Raw genomic sequence first — 19,709 nt, 5'->3', positions numbered from 1 at the left:
TTAGTAGTCACTAATCTAATCTGCCCTGGACATGTAACATAGCCAAACTCATGGGTCGTGGGCCGGCCTGTTTGGGATTAGGTTTTTGCACCCAATAAGCTGAGATGCTGAGACGCTGCTCCCTGCCATTTGGACAGACGGTTTATCCCACTACGACTAAGCTTCCTTCAGGGCTCCTCCACCTGTCACTGACCACTCCAATATGGCCGACTGAGTCACAGAGCAGCGTGGAACGTTAAGAGGAGCGGTAATACGAGCGCAAGAGATGGCTTTTCGGAGATCTCCCTCATCCGGATTCTCGGGTAAGTTCAAAAACAATATCTAATCGTTTTGTGTTCAAAGATTTGTGGCAACAAATTAGCGGCAGGGTTTTCCTTCTGCCATGGCAATGTAAACAAAGAGCTCTGGTTCAAGTTATGTTGCTTCACTGTTGCACATCAAGTTGAATTCTATTGGTTTTCAGGGACAATTCGTACCTGCAGTTGTGTGTTGGTCTTCTGAAGAGCTCAAAATGCTCCTCACCTGCTGCTGTTTTTAAGTTCACAGTACACAGTGAACAAGCAGCTTCAGGTCAGAGGATGCAGGACAATAGAGAGTTGCCTTTTAGAATAAAGATGGGTGAGAGTGAGACCAATAACGCCAATATTTAAAAAAAATGTGTATGATGCTTCTAACCTGAAAAATGTGTCAGTGTTGAACTGTGCTGATTTATTCAGGACATTCATGTGTAGTTTACTTCAGAGGGAGCTTGTTGAGGAGACAAAAATAAGCAGATTTCAAAATAAAAGACGGCAAGTCATTTTCTCTTACGCCTCCAAAATGATAAGCAAAAGTCTACAGGTTGAAATATATAAAATACGATTCCAGCATCAGAAGTGTAAAAGCCTGAGGCTCTTAAAGGCTCTGACGGAGCTCTTTCTAATGCAAAAGTCAGGAAGTCGTAGGGCTGGGAGATATATCGTCATTTAAGATACATCAATATATTTTTAAATGAGATATGGAATTAGACCATATTGCATATACCGATATATTTCAAATTCAGATAAGCTATTAAGTTAACATAAAGAAACAGGTAATCTCAAGCTGATGTTTAAAAAAGTTGATCTTATACTGAGCACTTTATTTTGTTTTCTCTTTATATATGCTGCCCTCAGAAAAAGATTGGCCTATTTTATTTGATTTTTATTTAAGATATTTTTTTTATTTAAACGTGCACCTTACGGAGCTTTGTTATACAGTGTTTATGTTTACATTTTATGGTGAGCTTTCAATAAAACTACTTGTATTTGACTTTGACTTTGACACTTTATTTTACACTACCCTTGATACATTGTACCTGCCACATTAAGAACAATGTAATGTGCTATGTATCAGTGTGTAATAACTTGTACAGGTTACATAACCAATGGAACAATGTGTATTAGTATTTTGGTGGTACATAATGTAATGAGACATAAGACCCAAATACTAACTCTAACCCTAAGGATCTTATATCTTTTTACATGATGTACCTCCAAAGTACTAATACACATTATTCCATTGTGTATGTACTGCATAGGTACAAGTTATTACACATTGTTACAGAGCACAATACATTATACTAAATTTAGTTGGGTACAATGTATCAAGGTAGTGTAAAATAAAGTGTTACCGACTTTTCATTTCACAGCTCTCACAAAAAATATTGGGATATATATCGTATATTGATATTCAACCTAAATATATCGGGATATGACTTTCGGTCCATATCGCCCAGCCCTAGGAAGTCTCTCACCCTTTCGTTTCGGAGATATCAGCCTCCACATCGGCCGTAGAGGCAATTGTGAAAAAACCCATATAGCCTGCTGCTAAAAGATCATTAGTCCCTGATGAAGCGGGACGTGATGCGAAACATCAGCAACGCTAAAACAACCCAGTACAGATGATGGCTTAAATTGTTACATTATAGCGGGGACAGAGTTGAAGGACACATTTTTCTCTCTCAATTTATACAGCACATTTTATTGGCTTGCCTCTTGTAATAGGCTTTTACTCAGAATGTATAATAACAGTTTGCCTAACATAGAGCAGGGATAAGTGTGAAGTTTACGTTTAGACCTGGTTTAGTTTTGGCTCAGTCCAGCGCTGGCCCCAGTCGTTACTTTAATAAGTACAAGCTGATACCACTTTATCGCAATAATCAAAATAGTAATTGCATGTTTTATTCATGTCATTCATCCCCATTATAAGTGGCCTATCTCTCCTGCATCACTGCCCACAATGCGGACACAGTAGACCAGACCACCCTAGAGTAAGCAGCCTATTCTCTCCATTGACTTCATATGAGTTTGAATAGAGCAGTGAGGGGCAGACGTCAACACTTCCTATGCAGCGTGGGGTAGGATTGCATGATCTGTTGCAGTGGAGTGACACGAGAGGCTAATTCTGTTCTGTGGAGCAGAGAGGAGAGTTTTGCCAAGAGTAAATAGTTGGTTTGGTCGATGGGAGCAGAGACACGCAGCACCTTTCATAACGTTTTGGAACTGGCTCGTTGAACTCTGGTTTAGTCTTGTTTTAGGCACCGTTAAGTCCTGGCTTCCACTTGGATTTGACATGGTTTAGTCCTCTGATAAGATGGAGTAATGAATTATATTTTCTGGCAACAGAGTGAACTACTTTTTTTTTAATGATTTATGCAAAAAAAGAAAAAAAACAAATATTATTGACTGCTAATGCAGAAGTAAAAGTCTGAATCACTGCACTTAACTACTATGGGGGTGGTCTGCCCTAATTCTCCTGATCTGATAAATTAGTACACAAGTCCGAAATGTGCAGATCTGGAAATAAAAATAGGCCTCTATGCACAGAATGGTGCTAACTTCCTGGGGTGTTTTGTTATGGGGAGTTACTCACTAAAATAAGTAAATATTCAAACAGTGTTTGGCTAAAATATCCAGATAGAGAGATTTCTTTGTATTTTGCATGTTTTAGTCTTGAAGCTAAAGGCAAACCTTGATTTAACACTTGATTTAACAGGAGTAAATGAGCACCACAATCTAAAGCAGACCTGGGCAAAATACGGCCGATGATTCAGTCCGGCCCACAACTTGTAGAGCATAAATTCATAAGTATGTAAAAAAAAAAAGTGGGTCTCTAGCCCATTCCTGTGCGGAGTTATGATTTTTTTAAATTTAAATTACAAGAATGCTCATTCCAGCCACAGGGGGCCGATTAAATAAGAATAAAAGGAAAGAATTCCACAGGTGTCCTGCAGAGGGCACTGACATTATAAGAAATCAGGATATAAACAACACATTGTGTGACTTGCAAGTGGGAGATGGACAGTCTGCCACTGGGCAGCTGTGGCTACAATAGTAGCTTACTGCCACGGAGTGTGGAGTGAATGAATATTGACAACAATGTAGCACAATGAGACTTGTGACACAGGCTTGTAAAGTGCAATAAGTGTAAGCTGTTTTTATGAGGCTACAGTCCTGCCAGGCTCATTATTATTTATTTATTGAAAAAAGTCCTCAATGTATTTTCCCAATAAAACATTTTATTTTTGTCTTGGAGCTTTTGTTTATGGACCCCGGCAACACACTCCCCATATATTGTACTTATATCCCGATATAAGTTTGAGTTATTGTTGGTGCAGCCCTTCGACTCAATTCAGGCTTCTCATTTGGCCCTTATGAAAATTAATTGCCCACCCCTGATCTAAAGTATTATTTATCAGTTTGACTTTGATTTGATCGGCTCTATACAGCAGGATAAAATCAGATCATTCCCATTCTAGTGAATTGGGCTAAAGCTCCGTTGGGCCCGGAAGTGGAGCGATGACATCATCACAAATTTAATAATATAATCTAAGCTGTTGTCCACCTTAGTTTGAACTAGTGCCACGATGCACCACAGCCTAATGACCCATGCACAAGGACATTCAAGTGCTCGTCTCATTGTGGGACCTTTACTTGTCAATCAAGCCCGGTGTAGTTTAAGTAATATCGGGAGAGGATCAGATTGGAACAAAACCAGGATGCAATCCTTATATAACGCATTAATTTTCCCAAGTATTGCTTGTATGGGGAAAAACAAACCCAGACAAACCCAAACTCCATATTGCTCAATCTGTGCCTAACCCAAACACAGGTCTTTGCCAGATGTGCCAGCGGCTGTTACACGGATTTAGAGGGAAGTCGTGTTGCAACATGTGATCGGAGGCTTAGGGAAAACCACAGGCCCCCACTGGCTCTGTGGCAGTGATTAAGATTTATCATGTATGCATTTATATTATACGTAAAGCTGAGATGGAGGTGACGTATGGTCATCCAGATGTCACACACGCATTCCTTTGCATCATAAAGACACAGTATACGATTTGTCAAAGCACGAGATAGTCGGCCATGTCCTCATACAGTTGGCAGTGGATTGAATAACTATTACCTTGTGCTGTTATTGAAGGTTTCTCGATCAGCAAGGAGATCCAGGTGAGCTTCTGATTTCAGTTGAGCAACCATGACATTGGAGTTTGCTGTGTAAAATGTATCTATCAAGCTAATGTTTAATTTGTTTACTTTTGTTAAAATTGCTCTAGGCTTCAAAAACATTTATTTATTGACTTTGATATAGAGGTTTTCCAAAGCTCGGTGTGTTCATGATATTCTGTAGGTCACTCAACATTGTTGTCAGCTTTATAACTACTGTATTTTCCGGACAATAAGTTGCACTTTTTTTTCATAGTTTGGCGGGGATGCGTCTTATACTCCAGAGCGACTGTGATTTTTTTTTGTTAAAGCAATAATAAGTAACTTGTTTATCTTAATAAATCCTCTCCGTAGACACTCTGGGGGTAATACAAGTGTTAATAGGATGATTTGATGGTATTTCATCTCCCCCTGGTGTCTCTGGCCAGAAAACCACAATTGCAACTTGACTGCCACCGGACCAGAGGAACCAGAGCCGGTGCTGGCCCTTCTGGGGCCCTAAGCAAAAATCCACTCGGGGGGCCCCCTGTTTGACGAAGAGCGACCCCATTTACGATCAAAAACAGTCACACTGTGCAGTAGTGCAGGGCCGAAGTAGAACATAACCTTAATTTGGGTCCTGCCCTACTAACCGATATTAGTCTATTTCCCCCACTTTTTAAAATGGTAAATGGCAAATGGTCACATTCTCTCACCTCTGGTCCCTGACCCAGTTTGGGAACCACTGATTCAAACTAACTGAAACTTGCACCTGATGGTTCTATTTTTATCATACCACCCAGAATAAGCCTGATAATTATTAGCTTTAGATCAAGCACATTCCGAGAACTAGAGCTACTGAGTCCCGGAGTCCGAGCAGCCCAGGTCCGATTAGGCGAGCAGCGCCCGGGCCGGGAGACGGGACAAAGCTGCGCAGGATGAGAGCATGAGGCGAGGCGAACACCGGGAGACAGACCGAGCAAAGAAGCACTCACTCGGGAGTGACTGGGGGAAGGCGGGTAGGTCTCTCCTGCTCATCTACTTCAGCAGACTGCTCCATTTCGGTGTTGTATGTTGTATGTAGGCGAAGAGTAAGTGAGCGCTGTTGATGTATCAATGCAATGAAAATATTTCTTTTATAGCAGTAGGTACAGCATTTTTTGGATAATGGGCCTGATAAATAAGTATGTTTAGTAAAGTCTCTGTTGAGTTTCAAAAATATTGATTGTGGCATTAAAGAGGGTTTTTTTTGTAGTTATGCACTAATGGAATCACGAAGTAGAAGCTAACAGGCTAACAGGCAAAGCTAACTGCTGCCACTTTAAACTGTATTCATAGCCAAGTTTGAGTGAATAAAATTATTTCCATTGTGTAGTTGGATTTACATTATCACTCTCTCCCTTCGCCTTTTCTGTAGCGTAGTATTTACTCTCAGAGACAATTAATAAATAAAAAAACTTGCTACAACACCTGCAGTTGCACTTTTGGCCTCTAGGGGCAGGAGTTAGTATTGCTTTGCTTTAAAATTGAAATATCTAATTTCACATGCCGCTAGAGGGCACTGCAGACTAATCGACCAGCATAAAGAACCTTTGGAATGAGCGAGAAGCGGAGGTTGCTCTTCGAGAAGAAAACAAAACAAAGCTAATCACGGGCTAAAAGCTAGATGAGAGCTTGAAAAACGTGCTGCCGGGAGAGGCTTGTCAACAGTGCAGTTACGCCTCTGTGCCCAGGTCGTTGCCGTGGCGATTGTTCAGGAGTGACACAGAGGAAGATTTCAACGTATTCACTCATTTGGAGTGAGATCATGAGTTTGGTATAGATACAGACAGCATCTCTGGAATCACCCATATATGGTCATGTTTGAAAACAGTTAAGGGAGAAAACAATTTTGAAAAAATGTAAACTTTCTCTAATTATTCAAAAACTACTACTAACAACGCTGAATTATGAATATCTACTAAATAAAGATACAAAGACATGGAGAGGAGCAAAGTGGTTCAACAGCCCATAAATACATGAATAACAGAGAATGCTAACACAATGCTACATGTTAGCATCGTGCTAATGCTAACAGTTAGCTAGCACTGGCTATGACTGCCGTTCTTTTACTTTTACTGAACAATCTGCAGTGAGATAATATCCATATAGGCCCGATTTACACTTGACTTTTTTTAAATGTGATATATAAGTTCATATTCCACCAGAAAATTGCTAAAAAGAGTGAAAAACTGTGTTTCCCAAAAGCCTGTTTTCCCCCTAGGCAAAGCCACGCCCCCTTCTATGATGAGATGCCGTCTGTATCTATGTTCTTTATGCCATAGTTATCTGAACTGTTTGTGAAGTTATCATACCAGACACCTATTTTGTTTGTTGTTTATGCTTCATGTAACTAACCATCAATGTGTTTCGTTAGCACTGTTCGCCTATTTAAGTCGTGTTTTTTTTCTTCTTCAGGCCTTTTTTGGCTAGTGCACTTATACTCCGGAGCGACGTATAGTCTGGAAAATACGGTTTTGTGACGTCTGAACTATTGTCACTTTTTTCACATTGCAAATTATAGAAACTAAAGTACATCTTTATAAAACATCTCCGGCACAAGTTTAGTCAATTATAAGTTCTGAAGTTCCCATTATCTTGAGAATATGTCACTCTTTTGTGCGTCTGTAGGCTGCACTTTGCTAAAAGCCTCCTCTGAGTGTCCACTGTGAATCATGGCCTTTGTCTGCGTCGCTGCAAATCAATGTTGAAAAATGGAGCCGCATCTGATATTATGTAACCATTCTGAGAAAAATGAGATTGGGCCATTTTACAAACAATACAGTATGAGCTGCATAACGCTATAGAAGCCGCGAGTGAAGGGATAGCTCTTCTCCTCTGTAAAAAGAATAATTTATGTTGGACATTGGGGTATTCAAGTCAGTTCTGCTTCACTATCCTGGGGGCTGGAGCTTTAACAAAAGAAAATTTTAATAGTCACTGTTATTATGATGCTGCTGCCATGCAGGAATGTAATCCGCATCGTTTAGCATCTATACACTGAGACAGCTTATATATAGCCCAGGAGTTTGCTGCTGTAGATTTAAAGATTATACATGGGCTTGCATTACATTCAAAAGAGCAATATTTCAAACTATTTGCAAACACCTTCAGTGATCTTTCAGTAAAATCGGTGTAATCTGAAGTTATGTGGTTGTGGCTTGTTTTCACATGCCACTGCTGATCTTCTTCACATTAATGCAAGAGGGATTTTCTCTTTGGCGGCCTCGCACTCCCCCCACGCCCACTCCCCCACACACAGACACACACACACACACCATCTCCTCCAGGACACAAGGGCTGCTGTCATAAACCCTTATGACGGCTGAAAAGAGACATCCCTAAATGTCATGATTGTGAAATTACAGCATGTGCAGATGTGGAAATGACAGAAGCATGTGGTGTTACTATGGCTACAGAGGGCTCCGAAATAGCCACAGTCTAATGTTATGATGGAGGATGTCGGTAAATCAGCTCCGACAGCAGTGAGGTTGAGAGGTTTGAGAGATTTTTTCATTATGTTTTCCAGTTGGTTTTGTTCCGACATATTTAAGACTATTGTTAAACCGTGTAATCATTTCAGACAACTTCAGAGCTGGCATTTAAAGTCAGGACTGCCAAAGCCTCCCCTCATTCTTGTTTACAATAACCGGTATTTCAATTAAACTCGCCATTGTCCTGAGCGGGTGTCACATCTGTAGGGTTGTTGAATTACTTGTCATTCCCATCAATGAAGTCACATGGGTCCTCTGATGGTAGGACACTACAATATACAGATTCTGTCCCAATGTGATTAAAGTGTCAAAGTGTAATGTCTTTTTTTGTTTTTTGCTTTGGACACAAATTAAACGTCGGCTATCTTTAAACCAATTTGGGGGATAGAGATAATCTGTATCCTTAAATGGCCTTTCTCACCGGCCAGGAAACTAATTAGAGACTCAAGTTGCCACTGGTTATAGAGATGTCTGCGGGACATCCCCTGGAGATAAGGCGAGACTCCAGGTAGTCTTGGTGAAAACGGACAGGTTCCATTTCAGTGGAGACTGCATGGAGGCTTGAAAAAGTCACCACTTGGTCTCGGAGAGGTTTCCGCATGGACCGATCTCAAAGAGACTCCATACGGCTCTTTGAGATCTCCTTGGTCTTTTGACAGGCCTCAGAGACATTGCAGGGACGTCACAGAAACGCCTCACAGGTTGAGGACAACAAACAAATGCTGTTTGCAACATTGACACAGCTGCTTGAGACCACAGAGGCCTCTCGGAGACCATGCGGAGACTCAACTGAAATCGAACCTGTTTGTTTTCACAAAGACTACCTAGAGACTCTCCTTATTTCCAGGAAACATATCGGAGACATCTTTGTGACTAGCTCTAATCTCCAACTAGTCTATAAGGGGCCGGAATGGAAATCTGTTTATGACGCCAAACCGTTTGGCAGAAACTTTCTGAAGAATTCGTCTCCCTACGGGTTGACAAAGGATGGTCCACCACCTGAACCTGATTTGCCCGAAGAACCTGACCGGGGTCCTCCACGTTTTATACCCGAAGGAGACTTCACCGGACCACCAGCTCAGAGGTCCTTCCCTATGACCAAAGTGGCATCCCAGAGGGGGCTGTGATCTGTCAACTTCCAACTTCCAGCTGGTTTACCATGGAGCAAGTGGTGGACCTGAAGGCTGAAGGACTGTGGGAAGAACTTCTTGATGAATTTCCCCTTGTATGTATAGGCCCCTTGTATGTTGCCTGGAAACCAGACTCACCGCTGTACCAGCAACTGAGTCTGGTGGCCGCGGCATCAACTACAGCCGTACATGCAAAAGCAAACAGGAAGCAGAGTAAACCAATCAGCAAAGTGCGGGCGTCTGCAGTTGATGCGGTGTTATTAGCGGTTCTGCGTTAATATTCGCAAGAATCACGAGACTCACTACTGTAGATGTATTGGTAACACTTTATTTTACACTACCCTTGATACATTGTATCTAACTAAATTTAGTACAGTGATGTACAGTAATGAGCTTGCAACAATGTGTAATAAATTGTACCTTTGGATTAGATACACAATGGAATAATATGTATTTGTAGTTTGTTGGTAGATAATGTAATAAGACATAATTCTAACTCCAAACCTAACCTGAAAGGGACAACGGAGTTTATAAATGTTAAAATTATGTATTTTCCTCCCCCTACATGTTCCAACAATGTCCTAATGTGTAGAATGAGCTCAGACCTGTTCACCACAACTGCCTCTAAAATCCTGCACTGTCACTCAAAAAGTTGTTACTTCGGGTCCAAAGTGCCGTCATGCACGAGCTTAAAACAGAACGTGCAGTTACACGTATGACCTGAGGTGGCAGTAGTGAGTATAAAATGGCGGACTTGCATCGTACTACATAGGTACACGTTATTACAGATTGTTACAGAGCACATTACATTGTACTGAATTTAGTTAGGTATAATGTATCAAGGTAGTGTAAAATAAAGTGGTCATTTGCCGGCCATTGGAAGAAAGCTCTCCCTTTCCCGTGGCCATCCATAGATTGTTATTGACGGGACTTCTGCATCCAAACGACTCGTGACTGCAAATAAACAAATCTCATTGCACGGGCTCGTTGGCGTTTTCTACTGCCGCCCAGACTGATATCCCTCTGTGTAAAACTTTACAGAGGGGCATCATTCTGGTCTCACAAGGCTACTTTGTCTGTGCACAACCAGTCCGGGTTACGGAGACATTGCAGAGACAGCCAATCACGACAGTCTCAGCAACTCTCTCTGGTGAGATAATACACGAGACCTATGTGACCCAACGAACATGGGTGTAGTGTTGCATCAGCTCAGAACAATCGAGAAGAAGACCATCCACTACCATTGCTATTACACTATGAGAGCATGAGTCACTGTTAATTTATCTCCCCCCCTTTTTGAAGACAACAAAGCATCAAAGCTTATAATAACTTTTACTTCAAAATCCTGTGTTTCACTGTGAGCCACAGGTGACACAGAGAAAACACAACTGTATAAAAATTTTGTCTTCGGGTGAATAGCCTCATAGCCCCACATGTAAGGGTCTGTTTTCGTTTCTTTTGTCCTGACTTCACCTGGTTACTCCTGTAGTTGCTCTGTAAGCGCTCATGTGAGTCAGTTTGAGGTGTCATGTTCACGACTTTCTCAGGAAACGCACCAGAAGTCACTCCATGTGGGTTAAAAAGAGTGACACCTTCAGACTAGCCTTAGGTCTGTTTTTCATTATTGAGGTAACTACCTGATTATTTATTAAGTTATTTCGGTGATTTAAGATGAAGGCCTTGCTTGGCAGTGCCCAGGCAGAAGACTCCAAAACTAAAATAAAACGTAGATCTACCGATTTCATTACAAGATGGTTCTGAGTAATCCCTTTCCCTGTTGTAGCTCCTGGTTGCTAAGCCAGATCCCAGAATACAGCTGAGTGCTAAGTGGCAGTGTTTGATTGAACGACACTCATTACAATTTGCCCAGTGTGAAGCTTGGCTCTGCAGGGCTGCGGTGCATATTTATGGCACCAAATGGAAAGCAGCAAAATGGAAATGTGGCACTTTCAAACTGAAAAAGTAATACATGCACAATAACACTAAGGTCTGTATTCGGAAGCCATCTGCCACAGTGCGGACTGGCGCCGGCACAAAATGTGAAAGTGTTGGAGGAACTGTGTCTTTTGCCATTGTAACACATTTTGTCTGTGTACCACTGCCAAAAGTATTCACAATACTACTTTGTAGGGCTATTGAAAATAGATATTTGACAATTACTCAAGTCTAAGCAAAAATAGGCTTACTGTTTGAATGTAAAACTAAAAAAAAAGGATTATTGCATAAGAAGTTCATTTATCTCGCAGCGGAGAAATTCACTTGTTCAGGCAGCTTGTAATATGAAGCAAAGAGGCTCACAAGAAAAACACAAACAAAACAGTTGCTATTGAGAGTTTTGAAAAACAAAACAAGAAGGGGGTTTAACCTGTTACTTGCCGTCCCCCTGATCGGGGGCTAGGGTTAGGAACAGCAAATGTGATGTCATTTGTGTTTCACTCACATAGATGTGAACCTAGTTTTAGAAACTTATAGGTCTTGGCTTTCAAATGAGGTATCACACTGGCATATAGGATTTAAGCTAATCAGCTACTGTCTAGGCCTACTACTACTACTACTACTACTACTACTACTACTACTACTACTACTACTACTACTACTACTACTGCTACTACTACTACTAGTGGGCAGAAGTAGTAGTATGGTCACAAAGCTACGGAAGCGCCCTTGTCTCACTTGTGTATGGTATCACTGGTATCACATTATTTCAAGATAATTGTTATATTGTTAAGCTCCAATAGCGAGAATATTTTACTTTCAGGAATCACTCCATTGTTTGGCAGTTGGGGGCCCTCAGACAGATTAATGCTCTTGGCCCTCACAAAGATAAATATGGCACTGTGCCTTACTTCAAACTAATATTACGCAAAAAAAAAAACACATTAACTACTTTTCAAAGTACCATTGCTTTCGGTGTTGGTCTGATTGATGTAAAGAAAATAAATCTGTATCAGGGTGCGGCCTCTTACGGATCTGCTGAGGGATCCACAGGAGCCCGATTTCACAGAGTTCATGGCGCAATCACTCATCACTTCAGAAAGGCACAAGTTGAGTTTGTATTTTTAGCACGCCTTTATCCCTCGCTGACAGGCAATAGCTACCATTAGACCACAGAGTAGACAGAAAGCTTCATTGAATCAAAGGGGGCAGCAGGGCTTTCCCAGAGTGCAATGTATGTATGCACTTACGTCATTTTGCGTCCGAGTGTCAAAAGAAATGATAACAAATCTCATGATGACTCAACGTTGACTCTTATTTGGCCTCCGTGGCCATACTCTGACATCAATCACAGACTCTCTAAAGAGCTTGGGATTCTTCCACGAAAAGCTGCTAAGATTTCTGGGATTCCTGGCACGTTCACAGGGTGCGTGGTGCTGATGGATGAATATAGCATGTCCATAATTTTGTAAAAACCTGTCTCGTTCTTTCCCCCAGAATCGCGGACAAATGGCTCGAGCTTCATCAGGGCAGCCACCGCTCTGAGCGAGTCCTCATCCATTCAAAGCGATGGTCTGTTCAATTTGGCCCGGGACTATTCGGGGCTGGGGTTGGAGCCGATGCCCTACAGCCTCCTCGAACCCATCGCACTCAAGGAGCAGCCCTGGATACAGGAAGCTCAGAGTCTACTAGAGGTAATGAGCTGGAAATTACTATATTTTATGGTATGTTGCTAATACAGTAGTTCTTGGGTTATGGACCAAGTTGGGTGAAGTGTTTTGCCCAAAGACACAACAGCAGCATGCAGTGATCGGAGCTGGATCAAACCACCGAGCTTTTGATCTGTGGATGAACGCTTTAACATCAAGCCACTGTTGCCCCAAACTTACAACACCTGGTATTCCCATAGGCCCAGAGTGTCCCATCCATACTGATCAGGCCCGACCCTGCAAAACTTTCAACATCAGAAGATATGGCTACTCGACATTCTAATGCAATTCAGGTCTATGTTTAATTTAGTGACTTTTATTAACGTTGCTTCTGTGTCTTTTGGCTAGTGTCTACAGTGATTTATTGAGCATGGCTTAGTTCAAAGAGAGACAATCTTAAAAGTTTGAGAATAGACTGAGCAATGTAAATTATGTACTAATGTTAAATTTATGCTGCATTTTCATAATATGCATGTTTTATAGCTTTGCACACAAGCTAAGGGACAGCATGGCTTGCATCTAAATCTGGTGAAAAGCAACAAGATTATTTTTCCTAAAAAAAATACTGTGTTGAGTCAGGATAGATACCATTCATGGTAACAATTAACATGGCTCAATTAACATCTCAATCAAAGACTTGGGCTTCAACTATGAGTAATACACGTGTGTCACATGAATCACACACACTCTTTGAGCCAGTGCTACACTCCATTGGAATCCTGTTTACAAAGTGTCTTTTGGAGTCGCCCCTGGCCACCAGGGGGTGGTATTACAGCAATGTCACCTCCCCGCCATGAGGACCAAAGAGATGTCATTGCCCATTGATCAGGACACAAAAGTGGGTCATGGAACCAGTTTGAGTGGACCCGATGTCATGTCTTTCAACCTCAGAAATAAGTATGAAAATACTACATAAATTGGTTAAAATGACTGGGTCTGAGTAGTTTTCATCATGATTTCAGCTTTGTAGGCCGCAGGAGCACAACATATTTGCATAATAAATTACAAATTTAAGCTACACTGTCGCCTTCTTCAGAAAACGTAAGGTCGCTGTGGTGTGTCCTGTCAGCTGTTTTGGATGGATTTTGGTATTGGTTTCCTACTTGAGGCAGAAGCACAACAAACGTCACCTATTGTCCGACTTCTTCAGAAGTGCATCCCAGGTGTGAGAAAGTTAGTTCACCCCCTCGTCCCGGTTCACAGTCTGGGGAGCCGTTTCTGGATCTCGACGGCTTCACTGATCCAACAGTGGCACCTGTTTCTCTGTGAGCCGATGGCATTGTCCCAGACTATGATGTGATTCTCCCTCGCAGCGGTCGGAAGCTGTTTTTGTTGTCTTTGTCGTCTTGTGGCACATGTGTACATTTTCGATGTGCCCTTTTTGCGTTCTATTTGATGTTTCTTTCTTCCTGATTTTCAAAACTCTGTCTCTTTCTCCAACAGACAGTATGATTGGTTGAAATTGGAGTATCATGTATTAATGATAAATGTTCTCAATTTATAGAGCACTTTTTCACATAAATCAGACACTAACTCATTCACAGTCTTTCATGCACAGATGCCAAAGTTTGATTTTTGGTTTAACTAGAGAACTTTCTTAAACCTAGGATACAGTTTTGAAGGAGTCTGGCGGCAGATGGTGTTGTTGTCCTCTTTCCCCGAATAGTAAGACCGAAATCTGTTCAAACCAGCTGACCAGACACGTCACAGCAATCATGAGATGCCTGAGGCCATAAGAATCTAATTACTATCAGAAGACCTAATGATACACTTAAAGCTTGCTCTCTCCATATTAATATTTACCGAACAGAGCTCAAAAATGACATGTATGGACTCAGCCTTTAATAAACCGGCATTGTTACGGCAAAATTCTACACAGAATGAAGATGGGTGTTTTCGTATCTTGTGCCCGGCGACGTACATAATTTAAACTTTTGTCTCGTACTGTAGTCTCGTTAGCGTTGGTGCGAGCCCCGAAATAATTACTTTCGTGTAAAATAAAATATAATGGGGGCAAAGTTTCTGGTAATTTCAAAACGTTGCATCACTTTTATGACTGGACAGAAAGTGGAGTCTCATTAAAATGACTCTGGTCTCCACAAGCTGCAGTAATGAAGAAATAAAACCTACTGGGGGCTTCATCTAAAAAAAAAAAAAAAAAAAATCCTGAAAGAAGTCAAATTTGTGAGGGAATGTCTGTAACTTTATTAGGATATCACAGGCTAGTGGTTCTCACACTGGTCGAAATAAGAATATTCAAGTCAAGATTAGAATAAAGACAAAACTGACTTAAAGCTGCATTATGCAACTTTTTAAGTGGAAAAAAAAAAGTTGATATTAGTGCATATTTTACCTTGTAGTGACCTAGCGCTTGAATGAGTGGTCAGCATGGCGCCCGTACTTTCCATCACAGTGGCCTCTACAACACTCCAGGATCAACTGTTTGGAAAGTGATCCTGGAGCGTTGTAGAGACCACTGTGATGGAAAGTACGGGCGCCATGCTGACCACTCATACAGCCGCTAAGTCACTACAACGTCACATACATGCAAATATCAACTGTATCTTTTCGCATAAAATGTTACATACTGCACCTTTAAGGCGTCTCCGGCAGGTGAAAGTATTGATTTTTCACGTAGTGGTCGAAGTGGAGATTTTTATCTATTTTCCTCCCTTTACATCTTAGTTTTCATGTCAGATATAAAAATGATGATGTTTATTTCATGATGTTTTGTCTGCAAGGTGGGGGCAACCCGGAAGTAGCTGCTGCGCCGCGTAGAAATGGCGTCTTTCAAGCGGGTATTCATTCATAAATATTGACAGATTTTACATCCACGTGTCCTGCTAAGGGGCCCCGTGATGACGCTTTCACTCAAATATGGTGTTTTTCCTCCTACGAGACGCTGGTGCGGAAGAGTCGAAGAACGGGCCGAGCATGAGCACTCGCTACAAAACTTCAGGGCTGGTTTTCTCTGAATGAGAGAAGCCGCACTCGGGCAGCGGGTGAGCCCTTATAGAAGCTCCAACAGACTCCAAACTTTCCAGTCTGAGACCTAACAATATTTTGAAGGTTTTATCAGTGGAATTTTTTAATATCTAATTCCTAGTCTGATTTATTCAGCTTTGAAACCAAAAAAACAGGTGAAATTTGAGTTTTTACAGATTTTTTCACTGATGATTAGTTTATTGAAAAACTAAACAAAATATCCAAAATCCCCTCTGAAAAAATCTTAGTTACTAATATGTCAATAAAATAAAACCATAAATTTTAATCTGGCTCAATTCATTATTTTGATTTTGTTGCCCAAAATATAGGCAATTTTGGCAATTTTAATGCTCAAAATGCCTTATTTTTTTGTGAAAACATAAAATGACAGAAAAAAAATGCAATACATTTTTTTCTCATATTTATATCTGTAATGTTCAGCAAAAGTTTCAAATTGATATCTCTACATTTATTTTTTTCCCCTATTCACCTGCAGTGTCTCGCCTTAAAGGGACTATACAGAGTTTAAACATGTTAAAATTATGTATTTTCCTACATGTTCCAGCCATGTCCTAAAGTGTAGAATGAGCCCAGACCTGTTCACCACAACTGCCTCTAAAATCCTGCACTGTCACTCAAAAAGGTGTTACTTCGGGTCCAAATTGCCGTCATGCACGAGCTTAATATAGAAGCTGCAGTTACACATATGACCTGAGGTGGCAGTAGTGAGCATGAAATGGCCAACTTGCATCTAGCCCCTTTAAACTAGGACTAAACCCGGATCTGTACTCAAACACAATCAAATTAGACCCTGCAGACAACTGTTTATGTACCACTATTCACAACTCTTTGGACTGACATACTAATAAACAATATATAAATACTACAGTGAAAGCCCTTGACTGCTTTGCTTTTGATCAGGATTTTGATCAGGAGTTTCAAAACATTTCAGGTCATGACCCACAAAATTACCATGTGAACGATATGGGACTCCCACTGTAATAACAAATAAATATCAATAATTTAGCAACATGTATTTCACAGTTTAAGCGTTCTATTAAATGCTCGACAAATATTTCTCTTTTTTCTCTCTTGAAATCATTTGGGACCCCACGCTCTGTGCTCGAGACTCCCACTTCTGATGAGCGTCCAGTCGAGGCTGCAGCACTGGCTTCTCTCTCTCTCTCTCTCTCTCTGCACTGTAAAAAAAGGAAGCCACCTGTTTCATAAAGGAAAGTGCTCATGGCTGGTTACAGAAGACGACACAACATTTACTGCCTGGTTTCAGATAAAATGACAGTTGTGAACGTGCAGAATGTGCAGTGTGATTTGGGATCATGTGCCTAACCAGTTTTGCTTTTGCTTTTGTGGCGAAAAAAAGCCATTTTTCAGTTTTCATCCATTTCACTCAAGAAAGGATCCTGTTGACTAGTCGTTTACCACAGCTTGACCTTGGTTTATCTTTGCTAAATGGTCTGATACATTTAAATGACGCTTTACACATATTATTTTGACACCACCAAGCAGATTCTGGCTAATGCATTCACTTACATTTGAGCTGACTGCCCCATGCAATTCAAAATAGACCATATTCCCTTCAAACCCATAACTTCTGTAGCCTGTTTTCTGTTTGGAAAGCGCTCTCTTTAAGTCCACCCACTCGATGGGCTGTGTTTTAGAGTGCAGCGCGCGGCGTGCCCACAGCGCACAGAGAAGCGCTCTCAGTGGGATAGATGGAGAGCGGCTCCGGTACTGGCAACACCACTCTGCTCCTCTCCAACTCAATCTGAAGGTGCTATGAGCCAAACTCGGCGTCCTTTTGTACACACAACACGCATCCATCCATGGACTCTCCGAGGCGATCTTAGCCAATGTTTTTTACGCGTGGGATGTTAGTGATGGAGATGGTGAAGATTACGCGATGTTACGCTTTGCAGGACTCCTCATTTGATGCCTTTTTGTATCTTTCTGTCTTTCTCAAAGCCTAACGACATGCAGATCTCTCCGAGTGAAGACAAGCTACCGGTAAGAGATTTTTTTTCTTTTCTTGCATTTATTTTGAGTTTTTTTTCCTAGGCTCTGTGTGAACAAAATCAACTCAGAACTCAAACTTCTTCAAATCGTAATATTTGGCCGTCTTTTTAATTGGGTTTAGCTCTAAACCACTTGGCCAAAGCAAAGTGTGCTCATTTGAAACAATATCTGCCATAGGGAATCCTCCAGGGAGCTGTTCCCCGGTGCGCAACTTTCTAAGAACTCCTGTTCCGCTCATGTTCCTGTCGTAAAAAGAAATAGACTATCAGAGGGTTTGATTTCAAGGATACTATTGCAGGACGGACTAGGAAGAATGGAATTGAATTAGCTTACTTGGAATAACTGGGTGATTTCTGAAGGCTTACCTGAAGGCTCTTAAAGTAAACCTTGCCTTTTCATGCAATGTTGTTTTATGGAGTCTAAAGATGTGGATGCTTTAGTCTGTGCAAAATAAGAAAAACAGCATTCAAAAAGACAAATCTGGATTGAACTAAATAATGCTCAGGCTTGCCACGATAACAAATTTGAAGTTCGATATATTGAGGAAGGAAAGTATCGCGATAAACGATAATATTGACTCTGATGATACTGGATACTGTCAACGCTCAGGCATAAAAATGACAGTAAAACTTTGTTCTAAAAGTGCATAATCATATCCTAAAATACCACACAAGCTGCAAAAATATAATGTAGCTCAATTTGCTTCAGTTAGAATCAAAGTTTTACAAAGAAAAAAAAAAAAATGCTAATAAATGCATAGACGATAAATATAGAGCCCAAAAATGTATCGTTTATCTGTTATTTATCGAACGATAAATCGATATAGTATTGATCATGACAGCCTTATGCTCAATACATAATATCCAATTGAGTCTGCTTAAAATATGCCCCTGATCCAAAGTGAAAATGAAAAATCAAAGCATTTAAATGCAATCAAGAAGATAAATAAGAATTCTTTGTTTCTACATTCTACATGTTTTTTTCTATTGTGTGTCCTATAAAAGACCTAAGACCTAAAACTAATAAAATTAAACTAAACTCACAACCCACACAGCCCCACTATACATGTATATTACAATTATACAGTTGTTGACTGTAAGTTGATGCAACGGGATTGTCCTATAAGATAAGATAATCCTTGATCTCACAATGGAGAAATATAAAAGAACAAGACCTAAAACTAATACAATTAATCTAAAAACACTACCCACACAGCCCCACTATATATTGCATTTAAAATGTCTGAAGTACAGTAATCTCATGAAAAAATATTGTAGCTAATGTATCTGTTTAGTGACTTTAGCAACAGTGCCTCCCAATATTTCGGCTGTCAGAGAATCAAAGGTTGTCGGTTCGATCCCCGTCTGAGCACATTCTTTATTGTCCACTCCAGTCACGGTACAGCTGGTGTAGCGTTTACAATAGGAAGGGCATCTTTCAATAAATAAGTCGATACAAATCTGCTCAATCACCACCATCTCTATTCACTTTCATTTATTATTCTCGCTTCATTCCCTTTAGTAAACAATAACCACACAGAGGTTGCTATGGATGTTCTTCCATAGCAACACTTTCACTAGCCATCTCTGAGTTACTTAGACCACAAATGTAAGTCATTATTATAGCCCTCAGAAGCTACAGGTGGCGTGTCGTTGCCATTATCTGTAATTATATGCTCAGTACAAAAAAAACGCCTGTGGGGACATAATGTAACAGAGCAGCACAGACTACAACAGGGATAATGGCAAACTTGAGCAGGATATTTTGAATTTGAGTGCGCTGCTGTTAAGTCTCCTCTGCTCTGCTTTTGTCTAAATAAAGCCTGGACGGGTCAGGGGAGAGGTGGCTGCCCACTCTGCCGCTGAAGATTTGTATTTATTTATTAATTTTAGAACCAACCCAATGCCACTGGAGCTGCACACCACAGCTTACAGACAA

At 40.8% G+C, this 19,709-nt stretch overlaps 1 protein-coding gene across 1 annotated transcript in view; it reads left to right on the top strand.

Annotated features, from left to right (window-relative positions):
- The first annotated feature begins 250 nt into the window (after positions 1–250).
- Positions 251–19,709, top strand: part of ano2b (anoctamin 2b) — a 91,437-nt gene continuing 71,978 nt past the window's right edge. Inside the window, exons 1-3 of the mRNA XM_079552554.1 lie at positions 251–302; positions 12,541–12,737; positions 17,721–17,762. Coding sequence (XP_079408680.1) covers positions 266–302; positions 12,541–12,737; positions 17,721–17,762 — 276 coding nt within the window. The 5' untranslated portion in view covers positions 251–265. The remainder of the gene's footprint in view (positions 303–12,540; positions 12,738–17,720; positions 17,763–19,709) is intronic.

The sequence above is a fragment of the Gobius niger genome, assembly GCF_951799975.1.
Source record: "Gobius niger genome assembly, chromosome: 2".
NCBI classification, from domain to species: Eukaryota; Metazoa; Chordata; class Actinopteri; order Gobiiformes; family Gobiidae; genus Gobius; species Gobius niger.
Note: the sequence above shows the minus strand (reverse complement) of the source record. Positions and strands in the feature narration are given on the sequence as shown.